The sequence below is a fragment of the Setaria italica genome, chromosome VII (genome assembly GCF_000263155.2).
Source record: "Setaria italica strain Yugu1 chromosome VII, Setaria_italica_v2.0, whole genome shotgun sequence".
Lineage (NCBI taxonomy): Eukaryota > Viridiplantae > Streptophyta > Magnoliopsida > Poales > Poaceae > Setaria > Setaria italica.
In genome coordinates this window covers 22,044,588-22,060,348 of record NC_028456.1, presented here as the reverse complement: position 1 = coordinate 22,060,348, position 15,761 = coordinate 22,044,588, and the positions used below count along the sequence as shown (strand labels likewise).

The following is a 15,761-nucleotide window of genomic DNA, read 5'->3' as shown; positions in this document are numbered from 1 at the left end:
AATGCGATTCATCGCTAGTAAAAATACGCCAAACCCATCGAGATCTGGCACGCAATGCCGTCCATCTTCGGGATCATCTGCGTTGCGGCGATCATCGCCCGCCGCCTCTGGCCGTCGCGCGCTCTCGACGACGCGCCGCCGCAGCCGGCCGGGCCGCATCTCCGTCGGATGGGAGGAACGATATGCGCCGGGCGAGCGGATCGGCCCCGCGGTTGGGCCGCGTACCTGACGAAGGCAAGGGCGAGATGCGCGGAGGCGGAGCGTGCGGAGGTCGGCGGCAACAGCGCGACCTCACCGGCGGCGTGTCGCCGGACGGACATTTTACATATAGAACCCTGATTTGGATCGCGATTAATAATCGCGATCCGATTTTTTTGCAAAAATCTCCCCAGAATTTTCATTTACACTCCTGATTTGGATCGCGATTAATAATCGCGATTCCGTTTATTTGCATTTAGGACCCTATTTTGGTTCTGAATATTTCCATAGAACCCCCCTAGTTTTGATGGGCTCCTCCTCCCGCCCGCCGCCGACGTCCTCCCCGCCGGAATCGCTCGGCCCCGTGCCACTCATCTCCCACTCAAGCCCTTGCAAGTAGCACCAATCAGCGCCCGATTCTCATCTGACTCCCACAGCAAGGACCCGAGTACAAGGCCGGCGCGAGCTCGATTCGCCGGTCGCCGCGCTGGAGCGAGCAGCCGCGCGCCCTCCAGCTCACGCGGGCCGGCGGCCGGCCAGCCGGGTATATGGCAGCTTGACCCTAAGCACGGTGGCAAGGTCAGATCTGACGGCCCAAAGTAGCCGCGGCGCAAGGCGCGACCGTCAAAGTGATAGCGTTGCCTTGCTGGCTTGTCAGCCCACCAGCCACCAAGTCGCGCTTATCCCTGCTCCGCTCCCGCTTGGCCGCGAATCCGCGACCATGGCGGCGCCACCGCCACCCATCTCCGCCCTCTGCAGCGCCTCTCCCTGTCTTGTCGCCACCCGCACCCGCCTCGCCCCTCCGGTCTTGCGGACCAGTGCCGCAGCGTGGCCACTGGTCTTGCACGGCGGCTGCCGCGGCGCACAAGGCTTCCCCGGGCCGGGGCGCTTGGTGGCTCGGCCCCCCGTGCCGTGCGCGGCGAAGCGCGGCAGCGGCCGCGGCGAGGTGGCCGCAGAAGATGGAGATGGCACGCGCTCGCGGCTCCAGGCGGCGCTCTGGGGCGCCGAGGCTGCCTACATACTCTGGCTCTTCCTCCTCCCTTATGCACCGGTCCGTTAGTGAGCTCCAAACACGATTCTCTAATTTCGTTTGAGTTTTTTTTTTCTGTCCCCAAATCGTTCTGCATTTGCCTTCAGGTGTGAATTCTTGATACGAACAATGCAAATATTATGAGCTCAAACACTGCTCATTTTGATGCAATCGTGTCCAGGGAGATGAAATCTTGCAGAGAAGGGTAGTCTGTAACTTTGATCATTATCATGCAGGGTGACCCGGTGTGGGCAATCTCCCAGGCTACCATCAGCGACCTCATCGGCCTCTCGCTCAACTTCTTCTTCATCCTTCCTCTGCTCAACTCTGGTAAGCACAATTTCCATGTAGTTGTATCCACCCAAGTTCATTTACCAACGTTGTGGGCCTAATTCCGTTGGTGAGTTTGCTGGGCAGTGTAGCTGGCGTTCAACTGCTGGAATCGCCAGTGCTTCACCCTGTAAGTAACCGATTATTCAAATTTGTTGCAAGACAGTAATGCGCAGTTGCACATACATTCTTGCACTGATCAATGCTGTGCCTTCTCCCCACCAGATGGCAGAAGGATTGTTTAACTTTGTGATCGCTTGGACGCTGATGTTTGCGCCACTGCTGTTCACGGATTCTAGGAGGGACCGGTACCAGGGATCGCTCGATGTCTTGTGGGGTTTTCAGATGTTCCTCACAAACAGTATGCTCTCATAATCTCACATTCTCATTGGCAACAGCCCATGGATGTAACATTTCAGGTTGTCTAAACAACATTTCTTTTGTATCTCTTCTCTTCAGCTTTCTTGATTCCTTACATGGCAATCCGACTGAATGCCCCGGATACCGACCAGTCCCCGTCACCAAGGTCACAATTGGGTTCAGTTATGGTTAAAGGTGCACAGGTTGTGGGCACCGTCGGTGGGGCTGTCTGCATTTTGTCCATTGTTTGGGCTCTCTTTGGCCGTGCAGATGCTGGTTTTGGCGACTTCGTGGAACGGTGGCAGTATGCACAGAGCTATGTGGTTTCGGAGCGGCTCGCTTACGCATTCCTCTGGGACATATTGCTGTACTCAATTTTCCAGCCATGGTTGATCGGTGACAACATTCAGAACGTGAAGGCAGATGCTACTGAGTTCGTGAATGTAGTGAGGTTTATCCCGGTTGTAGGCCTAGTTGCCTACCTCCTCTGCTTAGAGAAAGAGGACTAGCTGCTACCTGTGTTTTTGTAAATTTTTGTGGTCATTTAGATAAGCAATCGAGTGAATCATGTACTTGGTGGCGGCATTTTCTGGAAGAACTTTCTTTCAGGGATGCTTTTTGAACGAGAATTCATTCAGTGACACAAATGCAATTGAACAGGACAACTTTTTTTCTGACCTAACAACCTGGAGGGGCAGACAGTACTTCCCTTGGATTGCTAATCTCTCTACGACACAATTCTAATTGTCTGACGAAATGCCACCCATCGCTGTAGGCTGTGGCCGAATGCTTCAGAAAGCTAGGACTGACACCAACGCCACCAAACCAAGTGCGACCGAAAAGCCATCGACAATCACCTTGGAACCCCTGCTGTATCGTGGCATCGGGCCGCTCACCCACGGTGACTGTGTCACCTGTGGCGTCGTCGGCCTCTGCCTCGCCGGCGTGAGGGTCGATGGAACGGTGGAGGTCGCGCTTGGGCGTGGAGGGATCGCCGGCGGTGGCGGTGACGGTCCATGGGGAAGAAGCCCTGCAACTGCAATAAGAGAGATCATCATCAAAGACAAACTTATCATTGAGTATAGCAAATCCCTGGCACGAAGGAGAGAAGCAATCTGCATGCACGTAATGGAGATCCACGCGTACGAGTACGACAGAAAAGAGAGACACGACGCTGGAACGGCAGGGCGCTCACCTGCGCAGGCGCCAGCGGCGGACGGGAGGTCGAGGCGGCAGAGGCCGGGCATCCCCATCACGCGCGTCATGTTGACGGCGACGGGGGCCGTGCTGGGGTTGCTGAGAGCCTGGCAGAGGCACTGCGGCTCGTCGTGCACCATGCTGCCCAGGTTGGCGCAGCAGGTGTCCGCCGGCGCGGCGGCGGTGCCGTCGATGAAGGGCAGGCAGGGGAGGAGGCGGAAGAGGTCGGTGCTGCAAGTGGAGGTGCTGCTGCTCTCGCCTGCCTGGGGCACCGCGTGGACGCCGGCGACGGAAACCACCAGCAGCAGCAGCGCGACGCAGAACGAAGGAGCCAGCGCCATTGCTGCTCGGTTACGTTGCTGATCCTTCTTGGAAACTGGAGGCGAAGGTTTTTTTCTTGATTGGTTCTTGGAGGTGGTTTGTGGTTGGTTGCGTTGGGTTTATAGCATCGGAGCGACGGCGGTGCACGGCAATGGTGTGTCCCTGAGGCCGCGGTTGCTGTGAGCTGGGACCTGGCATGCATGGCGGGTCGGCAGATTTGCGTGAAGCCCTGCATGGAGGGTGGAGAGTTTCGTGTGAGCTGCTGCAACGTTGGGATTCGATCGGCGGAGTAAGCAATGGCCAACGGGCATGCAGAGAACATTAGCGCAGGGATGGTGTGACGGTACGTCGCCGGGTCGTGTTCCATGTGAACTGGTGCCCGGTACTTTTTTTTTTCGAGGGGACGGTAACTGGTGTCCGTTACTGGCAACTGGCATGTTGAAACTGCTGAATGCTGAGCACTCAGTCGGGGTTTCAAAGCTGTATGGTTAATTTGTGCCAGAAGAAATCACATGACAGATTGAAAGTCAGGATAAAAATCGGCATGGCAATTGGCAAAGCTTAAGTGAGGCCAGGTTTTACCCGACGTTAGCTTCAACACAAACTAGATTGCGAGGTTAGGTAAGGTATCTTGACAAATTTTGGCAAATCTGTGTCGAAACTCTTTGCAAAGACAAACTTTTTTTTTTTTGAAGTAGGCAAAGACGAACTTTTGGCACTCCATCATGATATGAGTGTCGTTTCTCACCTCCTTTTCATCACGACGGAGATGTTGCTGGGCTCCAATTCTCTTTTCACAGCGATATGATCACTGGGCTCTTCATGTTTGGTTGAAAGCCCATGAACGGAGCATTGCTTGTTGGGCCTCAACGAGCTCTGCTTAACTTCTTCACTCGATTCTCTGAACAGAGCAGAGCCTGGCCATGTTTACGCTTATGCAGAGTCTGTGATCAAAGAGCAAACGCTAATGTGAAGCCATGTTAGACAGTCTCGTACTAGTTAGGATCGATTAATGTGTGATTTAATATGCTCCTCATCTCATCATGGTCGCCAACGTGATCCACCACCGAAGTCAACACGGCACTACGGGGAGATGATCTTTGCTCTGCACAGTACTGTACCTGTCCTCAGAACTGTTGCTTTCACCCTCTTTTCCAGAGAGGACTGTACTACTGCTTCTCACGATCAGATCACCGGAGGGCGGTAGATCGTACACTCGGTGTCCCTGGACTACTGGAACCGAGCCTTGGCAATCTGTACCCGTAATTTCATTTTTTTCATAACACTCGACGCGTTCGAAAGACGGATTTCCTCAACATGCAGCGTGTAATACCCCAACATGCAGTAGGAAAATGGATCTCATCATGGGATTTGGAAGGGCAAGTGAATACTGAAGACCATGAGTCCATGACCATACACTGATACACGTACAGTCAGGTGGATCCGGAGAAATCAGCAAACTCAGTCACCAAGTCTTCTCCGTTTGCCATTCCACGCTCAGCTGCGCCAATCAAGCCGGCAGACCGCCGGGGGATTGCCAAGGCTGATAGCCTGATAGGATCTTGCCTGCAAAACGCAAGGCTTTCAATGGCAATCAATGCCGAGGGCGGGTTTGGCAACCCACCAAATCACGCAGCAAATGCTTGTTGCTGATGATGCTGTCACCATTGATGGGAGTATCAGGAGAGATCGTCGTGGAGGACGTCCTCGTCGTTTCACACAGCGCAAAGCCGAGCGTCGGTTTGATTATGAATTTACGATGCAGCGACCCCTTGTACACACGTCTTTCCTCACATCTATACTATTAATTGATGTCAATTCCCACCTAGAGTTATACCCATAGAGGACCCACTGTTCAAGTGTCTCCCTACAGAAGATTACGACGAGGGGGGATTCATTTCGTCGTAATCCGCCGTTCTAAATCCCGCCCACGCCCATTTTTTTTTGACACCGTGCCCTTTTTTTTTGTTTTTCTACCCGCCAGCAACCGCGTGGTGGTGTTGTATGGAAACTAATAATTACCTACCAGCAACCGCGTGGTTTATCAATCAATTGTTTCCTTCCAGATTCCCTCAATCACGAATTTTTGAATTTCCCATTTCGTTTTTTGGCACGATCAACGCGCGTTTCCTTTTTTTTTTATCACCGTTGTAGCTATATAAATCTATACTGATATGATCTCGCGTCCAAGAAACCACAATCAATGTACTATTTTTGGCTCCACGGCTTGTTGGCGGCACACTAGGTCGTTAGGTCTACATTACCAGGTCGCGAGACGCAGGTGAGTATATGAAACATGGTTTGTCTAATCCGCACATGCTTCACATGGTTTCTCTAACCCGCGTCGTCACCGCAGATTTGTTACAATGAGCGAATGAATTCCATTCCAGGACGTTACGAACACCACATCTCGTCGTGCACATCGCAACAGTAAAAGGCGATTTGACGATTTGAACAATAATGGTATTAAGATGAAGCTTGTTTTACGTTTCTCTTTATGTTTCTGTGGTTGAGCTTGTTTGTTTCGTTTAAGATCTTGTTTGTTTCGTTTAAGATCTTATTTGTTCCGTTTAAGATGCAGGCAGTGATGCTATATCTGAGGCGGAACTTAAAAGGCAAAAATGACGTGAGAGCTATGCAAACTTGCCATCTGAGGTGAGAGCTGAGATTAATGCAAAACGGAGAATGCTGAGAAATTGGTAGCAGTTATAAATGCTCGTGGAGATCTTCCACATCAGGATTCTCATCGGGGCAACCTGCAGCAATCTGTAGTGATTACAACAGAAGTCGGTTTGACAAAACGAACACGGAATCCATGTATAATATGTAGTGTTTACATTTCTTAATCGCGTATAATTGCTTAAATATTGGAATTTCATAATTGGAGGTTATCCTGCTATTTCCGGATTGGCAAACCTAACTCCTTCCAGAGCCGTGCAATCGTTGATCAATCAATCAATTGTTTCCGTCCAGAGCCCCTCAATCACTGTTGTTTCCAGATTGGCGAACCCAACTCCTGATCCAGGTTCTATATTTTCAAGACTTTTTATGTATTGTATATTTTCAAGACTTTTTATGTATTATTTTTATATTAATTCCATTCTTTTTTGTAAATTATTTGTCTATCTATAGTCGCAATGTCCACTGGAACACCGCTCTCAGGTTATTTTTTTCGATGTGTTTTTTTCTTGCAAACACCTAGGTACACTTTGTTTAATCACGTATAATCTTGAGACAAACTTCCTTATATCTTGGAATTTTATAATTGTAGGTTGTCCTGCTATTTTCAGATTGGCAAACCCAACTCCTTCCAGAGCCGCTCAATCGTTGATCAATCAATCAATTGTTTCCTTGCAGAGCCCCTCAATCACCGCTGTTTCCAGATTGGCAAACCTAACTCCTTATCCAGGTTGTGTAAATTACATTCTTCTTTGTAAATTGTTTATCTATCTGTAGTTGGAATGTCTATTGGCACACCATTCTCAGGTTATTTTTTTTGATATCTTTTTTTTTTTGCAAACACCTGGGTGCACTTTGTTCTATTTTATCAGGTATTTTGGTTGAAGGTAGCAATGGTGATGAGGATGATCAAGACGAGTGGCTCCATCGGAATGATACATATGCGTACAAGAGAAGTGCAGCTGTAGATCGTGGGTGTGATGAATCGGCTTTTTTGGAAATATCATTGTTAGGAACAGGTAAACACGACAGTCATATCGGTGCCATGATTTGTAGTGGATTATAGTGAAATATTTCATGTTTATTATCAGGCGCTTCAGGTGTAATGTCGCGTGAGGATCATCAGAAGGAGAAGGATAGGCTAAAAAATAAGAGGAAATATGGATCGTACCTGAATAAAGAAATTTAAAATGGGCAAATCAGAGGGAAAACGGTCACCTTAAGATCGATCTCCGTGCCAACATTGTCTTTCATACTCCTGGTGTGTCTGTGTGCAAATATTGTGGTCAAGTTATTGTAGTGTCGCATGTTCGTTATTCCTATGGGCCTCATACAGCTGCATGCATGAAACAAATAGGGAGCAAAGCATCGACCTTGATCCCCGGCTCATGTCTTGATTCTTTGATTGGTATGTTGCTTTCACGAGTGGTAGGGTCCTAATGCATGCCTATTGTGCTCTCCTCACGTTATCTCTAGACATTGCATCGTTTATATGGTCGTGTTTTAATTGCAGGTGAGAACGTCCAGTCAACGCCAGCAACAACTGTGCACCCTGTTTTCAATGATCCTGATAATATGCATACACAAGGTGATGAGCCAGATCCATCTAGGATATGGAAACCAGATGATCCCTTGCATGGTGTAGAAGGTACATTTTAAACCTCTGTACGACATCCATTCTCTACATCTATATAATTATTGCCTAGCTAGAATTAATTCACTGTAATTTCTTCTTCATTGTCCTAGAAAATGATTTAGATCAGATGGATCCTGGACTAGGTGATGAGATGTTAGAAGATGATGAAGCTAGAGTATTTTACCAGCGAGGTATGTGTTATATAAGTACTGATATATTTTTCTGAATGTTTCAATTACCCGATCATAAGAAATTTAATTTACATTATTTATCATCCTCTTAAGATATCCATTATGCGTATTGTAAAGATCTGGAAATGGCTTCCAACCTCGCTGACCCATTTGATGGAGTGTACAAGGAGCTTCCTAAAAAGTGTCACGCTTTGAGGAAGGTAAAAATTTGTGAGTTTTGCAATGCGAAAAAAATTCCCCGATGAAGGTCGTTCTTTTTGTTGCAGGCAATGGAAGGTCCACATATGTATCCTGGAAGTGCCGCACGAGCTGAGCCGGTTGTTTACTAGTCAAACCGATAGGGATGCAAAATATTTTAGGAAACACATATGGTACTTCAACTCACATTTCTCTTTCACTAGCTTTGGGGTTTCCATTGATCAGCGTTTAGCAAATGTAAAGGGTTCTGGTGTGTATTGTTTTAAGGCGCATGGGCAGCTTTACCATAAACTTGATCCACTCACGCCAAGTGGTAAAGGTCCACGACATATGCAGCTCTACTTTTACGACACGGATGATAGTATTGCTCACTGTGCAAAGAGATCACCTAATGTTGATGAAAATTTGATTCGCTTGATAAGAGGACTTCTTCTTCGGCTTAATCCGTATGTGCACTTGTTCACAAGTCTAGGTACTATTAAAAATATTCAGGAGTACATTATTGAACTGAACACCAGCATTGGTGTTGATTAGAGGAGGTATAATGCACCTGCAATGGACCAGGTTGCAGCTATCTGGTTAGGTGGAAATGACCCACAATAAAGGTTTGATCACAGTATTGTTATATATGGGAAGTCAAATGACGCACACTATATTAGGGCATACCATGGTTGTATGATCCATTAGCATATCCGTTGTTTTTTCTTGGTGGTGAGACCAGTTGGGAGGGTAAGCAGATACAGTACAGAGTTCCTCCACCCTCAAAACCAAAGCGGAAGTATGTAAAGCGCAAGAGAAAAGGTTTGGCTATTTAACCTTTGTTGAACTTCTTATATCACATAGTTCTTTGTTTCTGGCACATGAAAATTGATAGTTATTCTCGTGATATAGATGGATCTGATGGTGAAAATGGTGAACCTGCAAACGATGATCAAATAGGCGTGGGTAGACGTAAGAAGCGGACCAATCATGGTATTACTAATTATGATTCCATTTCTCTCATATGACAACTTATCACTGACTTTATTTTATTTATATTTATAAATTTATAAATTATAATATTAAAAATTCCAACGTTGTAGACTCTCATGTTGCTGAAGAAGAAGATGATGCGTGTGGAATTTTGAGAACAAATGAAGGTACAATAAATTAGTGCTACTTTTCTGCTAAACTCATTCTAATCTTTTAACATTTAGATTCCACTTTGTAGACCCTCATGTTGCTCGCTATTTTAATACTTATTTAATGTGTACAAGATTTTGTAGGTTCTGATCATGAAAGTGATCCAGATGAAAATATGTATGGTGACGTGGAAGGGCTAGGTAACATTTTTACAATTTAGATTAGATAAGTTTACTGGAACCATGAAATATCTGTTTACATATCATGGTGTTTTATTATATTCGTCTCAGAAACTGGAGGTTGACCCCGATGGGTCAGCGCGAAAGAGTACAAGTGTTACAAGCTTCAGATACGGGAAGGCTAGTTCAACGTGTTCTTTCATGCTGGACGTCTGTTCCAACAATTATTGGTTGATTGGTATGTTAAAGTCGAGTCAATGCGCTTAGACTGGTACTCGAAGCCGGCACACTAGGCCCTGATTCGTGCAGATCTCTACCAGGTCTGAATTAATTACTTGCCTTCATTTGTGCTGCTATTCGAATATCTAAAAGACTTTTGGATAATACATTTTGAACATGGACTTCTTGACACTCTCGCTACTGGGGAGGCTGATGCTTCCAAGGCAGGGCTTAAGACTGTCCTCACTAAACAGTTTCCGGGGAGTGTTTGTGATGTTCAGTCACAGTTCATGGATGCTATGACTTTGGTGACACGGTATGGCAAGCCTAATTATTTTGTGACTATGACATGCAATCCATATTGGGATGAAATTGTGGGAGAGTTGTTGCCTGGACGGACGCCACAAGACCGTCCTGATGTTGTTGTGCGGATTTACCATGCTAAGCTCCTGGATCTCCATGATTTCTTGATAAAAAAGGGTCATCTTGGTACTGAAGCTGCATGGGCACATGTGACAGAGTTCCAGAAGAGGGGTCTTCCACACGAGCACTTTCTTTTGGTTTTGGAGTCTGGAAGCAAGTTAAAGAGCCCTGATGATTATGATAAGTATATATCAGCAGAGATTCCTGATCCGAACAAATACCCGTGGTTTCATGAGCTTGTTGTTAAGCATATGATGCATGGTCCTTGTGGTACCCTCAATAAAGATTGCCATTGCATGGTTGACGGTTAGTGTTGTTTCCACTATCCTCGGCAGTTTAGTGAAACAACCAAACAAGGCAAGGACATGTACCCAATATATAAAAGAAGGGAAGATGGGCAGAAAGTCAAGGTTAGAGGAGAAGAATTGGATAATAGGTGGGTGGTACCTTATAATCCAGTGCTTCTTATGAGGTATAACTGCCATATCAATGTTGAGATTTGTAGTAGCATCAAGTTAGTTAAATATCTTTACAAATACATATATAAAGGCCATGATCGAACTTCATTCTCTGTTGATGAAAAAGGAAATGAGCGTAGGGTAATAAATGAGATCAAGCAATACTGTGATGCAAGAATGATTATAGTTATATAAGCGGTTTACAGGTTGTTTGGTTTCAAGTTGTATTCAATGTGGCCGCCTATCCTGCAGATTTTTGCCACATTTTTGCTAGTTGTTTGGTTTCAAGCGGTACACCTTGCTAGTTGCCACATTTTTGCCTACAAGGCAACAGATAATCTTCAACATGTTGTGGACCTTGCTAAGTCCCAAAGGTCAATGCTAACTGAGTACTTCAAGATGAACGAAAAAAGTGCTAAGGCTCACAAATACATGTACAAAGAGTTTCCAGAGTACTTCACGTGGAACAAATCTGGAAAATACTGGAAACCTAGTGTTGTAAAAAAAGGCTACAGATTGGTAGATTGTTGTACGTAAATCCCAATGAAGGTGATAGATATTACCTTCGGGTTCTGCTGAACCATGTTAGGGGTGCAACCTCATATGATATCTTGAAAACATGGCGTGGTATTACATATGACACTTTTAGGGAAGCCGCAGAAGCGATGGGGTTTGTAGACACTAATAAGTCATTAGATGACTATCTGATTGAATGTGCCATGGTCAGGTTTCCTTCTTCTCTCCGAAGGCTTTTTGCCACTATTATGGTTTTTTGTGAGTACGCAAACATACGCCATCTTTGGGAGAAGCATTATGAATCATTGGCTGAGGATTTCTGTCGTACTAATGACAACAACACTATCATAGAGCAGTTAGTACTACGTGATATATCATTTCATCTAAAATCCATGGGAAAAGATATCAGACACTATGGTCTTCCAGAGCTGCATGAGTCAGGTAAGATTGTTATCGAAATATGGTTATAATTGGCTATTGGTTAAATTTTTCCTATAACATTCCATATTTTCCTTGTGTGCAGATGAACTACGTACTAGAGACCACTATAGAGAACTCACTGAGGAGCAGAATCTCAGTTATGAAGATGAACACTTGGCAATCATAGATACACTAAATGCAGAGCAGAGGGCAGGTTTCGAGGAGATATTTGACCATGTTATGAAGGGCAAGGGTCATGGCTTTTTTGTGGATGGTCCTGGTAGCACCGGTAAGACATATCTATATAAAGCATTGCTTGCAAAGGTGCGCTCTATGGATCTTATCACCGTTGCTACGACAACCTTTGGTATAGCAGCATCCATCATGCCTGATGGACGCACTGCCCACTCTAGGTTCAAGATTCCAATCAAGTTGGACGATAGCACTATGTGTAGTTTTACAAAGCAGAGTCGTACAGCCGAATTGCTTAGGAGAGCATCTCTCATTATTTGGGATGAGGTTGTGATGACCAAGCGACAGTGCGTTGAGGTGCTAGATAGGTCATTGCAAGATATAATGGATTTCACGCAACCATTTGGCGGTAAGGTCATGTTGTTTGGAGGCGATTTCAGACAGGTTCTTCCTGTTGTGGCCCGTGGTACAAGAGCACAGATAACTGATACTACTTTGCTCAAGTCATACATATGGGAATGTGTTCGGCGCATCCGGATGACCTAAAACATGAGAGCACAGTCCGACACGTGGTTTGCAGATTATCTGTTGAGGATTGGTAACGGCACTGAGGAAACATTTGGCAATGAGTATGTGCTATTGCCTGATGACATTTATATTGATAGAGCCCTTCAGAAGATATTTGTATAGATATGCTCATTGACCATGTATTCCCAGACCTGCCCGATAATTGTAGATCAACATCCTACATGCGCGAGCGTGCTATCCTTTCAACTAGGAATGAGCACGTTGATGCGGTCAATGCACTGATGATTGATAGGTTTCCGGGTACTTAGCAGGTGTATTACAGCTTTGATTCGGCAGAGGATGACATGCGGAATAATTATCCCCTTGATTTTCTGAATTCAATAACACCAAATGGGTTGCCTCCACATGAGCTGATGATAAAGAATAATTGTCCTGTTATCCTCTTACGTAGTATAGATCCTCACAACGACCTCTGTAATGGCACCCGACTGATCATTAGAGGATTCCAAAAAGATTCTATTGATGCTGAGATTGTCAATGGACAATATGCTGGAAAGAGGGTATTCATACTAAGGATACCAATATCACCTTCAGAAGATTTATCTCTTCCTTTCAAGTTCAAGCGCAACTAATTTCCCGTCCACTTGAGCTTCGCCATGACCATTAACAAAGCGCAGGGCCAGACAATACCCAATGTTGGTATCTACCTCCCTGAGCCTATCTTTGCACATGGACAGCTATACGTTGCACTATTTAGAGGTGTTTCTCGTGAGACGACGTGAGTTCTTGCTAGAAAGAACAAGGATATGGATCCCACTAGAAGAGGAACAAAGAACATTGTCTATAGAGCTGTCTTGGAGATTTAAGGTGTGTTATTTTAAATAATTCAAAATTATTTATGTTCCAATTCCAATGTGCATTGTTGTAAGTGTAGGTATTGTTCATGCAGGTTTGCATGCTTCATTCTACGTGATGATCAGCTTATTATGCTACAGGATGTGTCTCTATCAATGCAGGAAACGACTACCTTATGTGTCTTTGTGATCCGTTAAGCTTTGCCTCATGTATGATTGATTATTTTTGGTTTCAGGTACTAGCTGTGTATACAGGAATTTTTTGTTCACGCTTGTATCGATTCATTTGTTTGCAATCATCGTGAAATATTTAGTTAACAAGCAAAGTCAATTTTCCCAACGACATAATAAGAACTGCCTCGGGTCCCCTTCCATACTGGGGAAGAAGATTGTTGAACAATCTAGGATATATATTGGGCCATCGACATGTGCTGTAATAATATTTTACCTTTCGACTTTGAAATGGTTGTAATGAGCTGTCGTTTATGTGTTTAAGTCCGTCGGATAAAAGTTGGCCCATGGTTTATCAAAAAAAATCACTAGCCCAGGCACAAAGAACATTGTCTATAGAGATGTGTTGGAGACTTAAGGTGTGTTATTTTTAAAAATTAAAAAAAATATGTTCCAATTCCAATGTGCATTGTTGTAAATGCAGGTATTGTTCATGCAGGTTTGCATGCTTCCATCTACGTGATGATCAGCTTATTATGCTACAGGCAGTGTCTCTGTCAATGCAGGAAACGACTACCTTATGTGTCTTTGTGATCTGTTAACCTTCGCCTTATGTATGATTGATTATTTTTTGTTTCAGGGTACCAGCTGTGTATACAGGAATTTTTTGTTCACCCTTATATCGATTCATTTGTTTGCAATCGTTTATCAGAAAGCTGTGTATAATGTCGCTCCCTTCCCTTTGTCCCTGCTACGATCCAAACAGGGCCCAATCATAGCAGTTCAAAATATATAGCACATCCCAATTCATAGGATCCAAATAGGGCCCAAAGTGATTCCATACGCACGTGCACATCCACTACATCAACATTTGTTATATATTTATTTAGAACAATTCTGGTGATTTCATGAATCTGGCGACTGCGATGGCTCTACCTCATGGGACTGAGGTGGATTGTAGTCGCGGTGGCAGCATTTGTTGGTCCAATGGACTACAAATTACTTCATCCATATGGAGCAAGGGAGATCTGTTTGGCGGACACAAAGTTAGTTTTATTTAGTTACACATTTATTTAAATAAGAGCATGACTTATTCTATAATTTTGTATAACCCATCTACATTATAAACCATCTCTATTAAAGTACACTAGCATTACTCCGTTTGGTGGTCCATCAAAATGATGTCGACGGGCATAAACAATTTCTCGCAGCAGATGTCCACAATCACATTGCAATGGTTGCAAAGGTTGTTGTAGACCAGAATATACGTGAGTACCAATGTTCCATCTATTTTGTTGTGGATTATGTTTATTTTTGACTTGTGATGCATTTTGATGTTATCATGATCTCCAATTACAGGGTGCCTGGTGAGAACTGCATTCACTACAATCACTTTTTGTCAAACTGCAGCGCACCTATGGATGACATCACTTGAAGGTAAATCATTATCATTATTTTGATATAATTCCATAAAAAGTATTGCTTGTGAAAAAATGGCGTTATTTTTTTTCAGATGTTAGAAATTCTTTACGAATGTACTTCAAGGTTCATGAATGCGTTAAAGAGGCAGTGGCCGCTCGATCTGACTATATTCATATATACTTCAATACACCACCCTTACAGTCTGATATAAAATACGTCAGACCTTTGAAGTATCTTTATGACTACATGTTTAGGTCAGGTGAAGAAGATGACAAATGTATCCGCGTTCTGTAGCCTGATCTGGCAATTGTCCAAATGTTTATTTTTTCAAAGTTTCAGTTCCCATTCTAAACTTCTGTAAAACAGTGAATAACAAACTACACGTCCAATTGCTCGTTCATGTGGGAGTGTCAACTGATGAATGTAGTTTGTTTATTTTTTTAATATATATTTGAATTTGGATTGTTAGTTATATGTTATTTCAGTTTCAATAATATAGTAACTATTTATTATTACATTATATATGTTATGCAATCCTTTTTATATTACGTGCGTGTCGCACTTGCACGTCCACTAGTTATGTAAGGAATCGATGCTCATAGCCTAAGAGGGGGGTGAATTAGGCAAACTTAAAGCCTTACCCTATAGCTTCCACTACTTTTGCATAAAATATAAACTAAATCATGCTATCAAGATGTGCAACTTAGAGCTAATCCTAGCAAGATACTACACTAAAAAATTAAAGGCAGACAAGTTGCAAGAATGAAATGTAAAAACATAAGAGGTGAGGATGAGGGGAAACAAACTCTTGACACGAGAATTTATCCCGTGGTATCGGTAGGTACTAAGCCACCACTAGTCCACGTTGTTGAAAACTCACAAAGAGTATTGCTTCCTGGTCACCAAGTCTGTTCCGGGACACCCTTTAACTTGCCACAAAGGCTCGGCCACTAAGGCTCATGCCAAGTTTTCCGGTCACCTTGATGCCACCTCCACTAAGGAGCTTCTCCAAGGAGGAGGGGGTCTCTATGTCCTCCGCACACGATCGTCGATGCTGCTCCACACCAAGCCGGAGGGTCGAAGACTTGCTGATGAGCCACCAAGGCTCCAAGGTGCC

General features: G+C 44.6%; 2 protein-coding genes across 2 annotated transcripts; one reads left to right on the top strand and one right to left on the bottom strand.

Moving 5' to 3' along the window:
- The first annotated feature begins 568 nt into the window (after positions 1–568).
- Positions 569–2,592, top strand: LOC101781669. Its single transcript, XM_004975808.4, has 5 exons — positions 569–1,249; positions 1,465–1,558; positions 1,651–1,688; positions 1,784–1,919; positions 2,018–2,592. Exons 1-5 carry the CDS (start codon positions 920–922, stop codon positions 2,425–2,427), a joined length of 1,008 nt encoding a protein of 335 aa, XP_004975865.1. The 5' UTR covers positions 569–919; the 3' UTR covers positions 2,428–2,592.
- A 77-nt stretch (positions 2,593–2,669) lies between these two features.
- LOC101765101 (non-specific lipid-transfer protein C6) lies at positions 2,670–3,753 on the bottom strand. Its single transcript, XM_022828001.1, has 2 exons — positions 3,114–3,753; positions 2,670–2,954 (listed from the first exon to the last, which is right to left on the bottom strand). Exons 1-2 carry the CDS (start codon positions 3,454–3,456, stop codon positions 2,710–2,712), a joined length of 588 nt encoding a protein of 195 aa, XP_022683736.1. The 5' UTR covers positions 3,457–3,753; the 3' UTR covers positions 2,670–2,709.
- Positions 3,754–15,761: the final 12,008 nt, after the last annotated feature.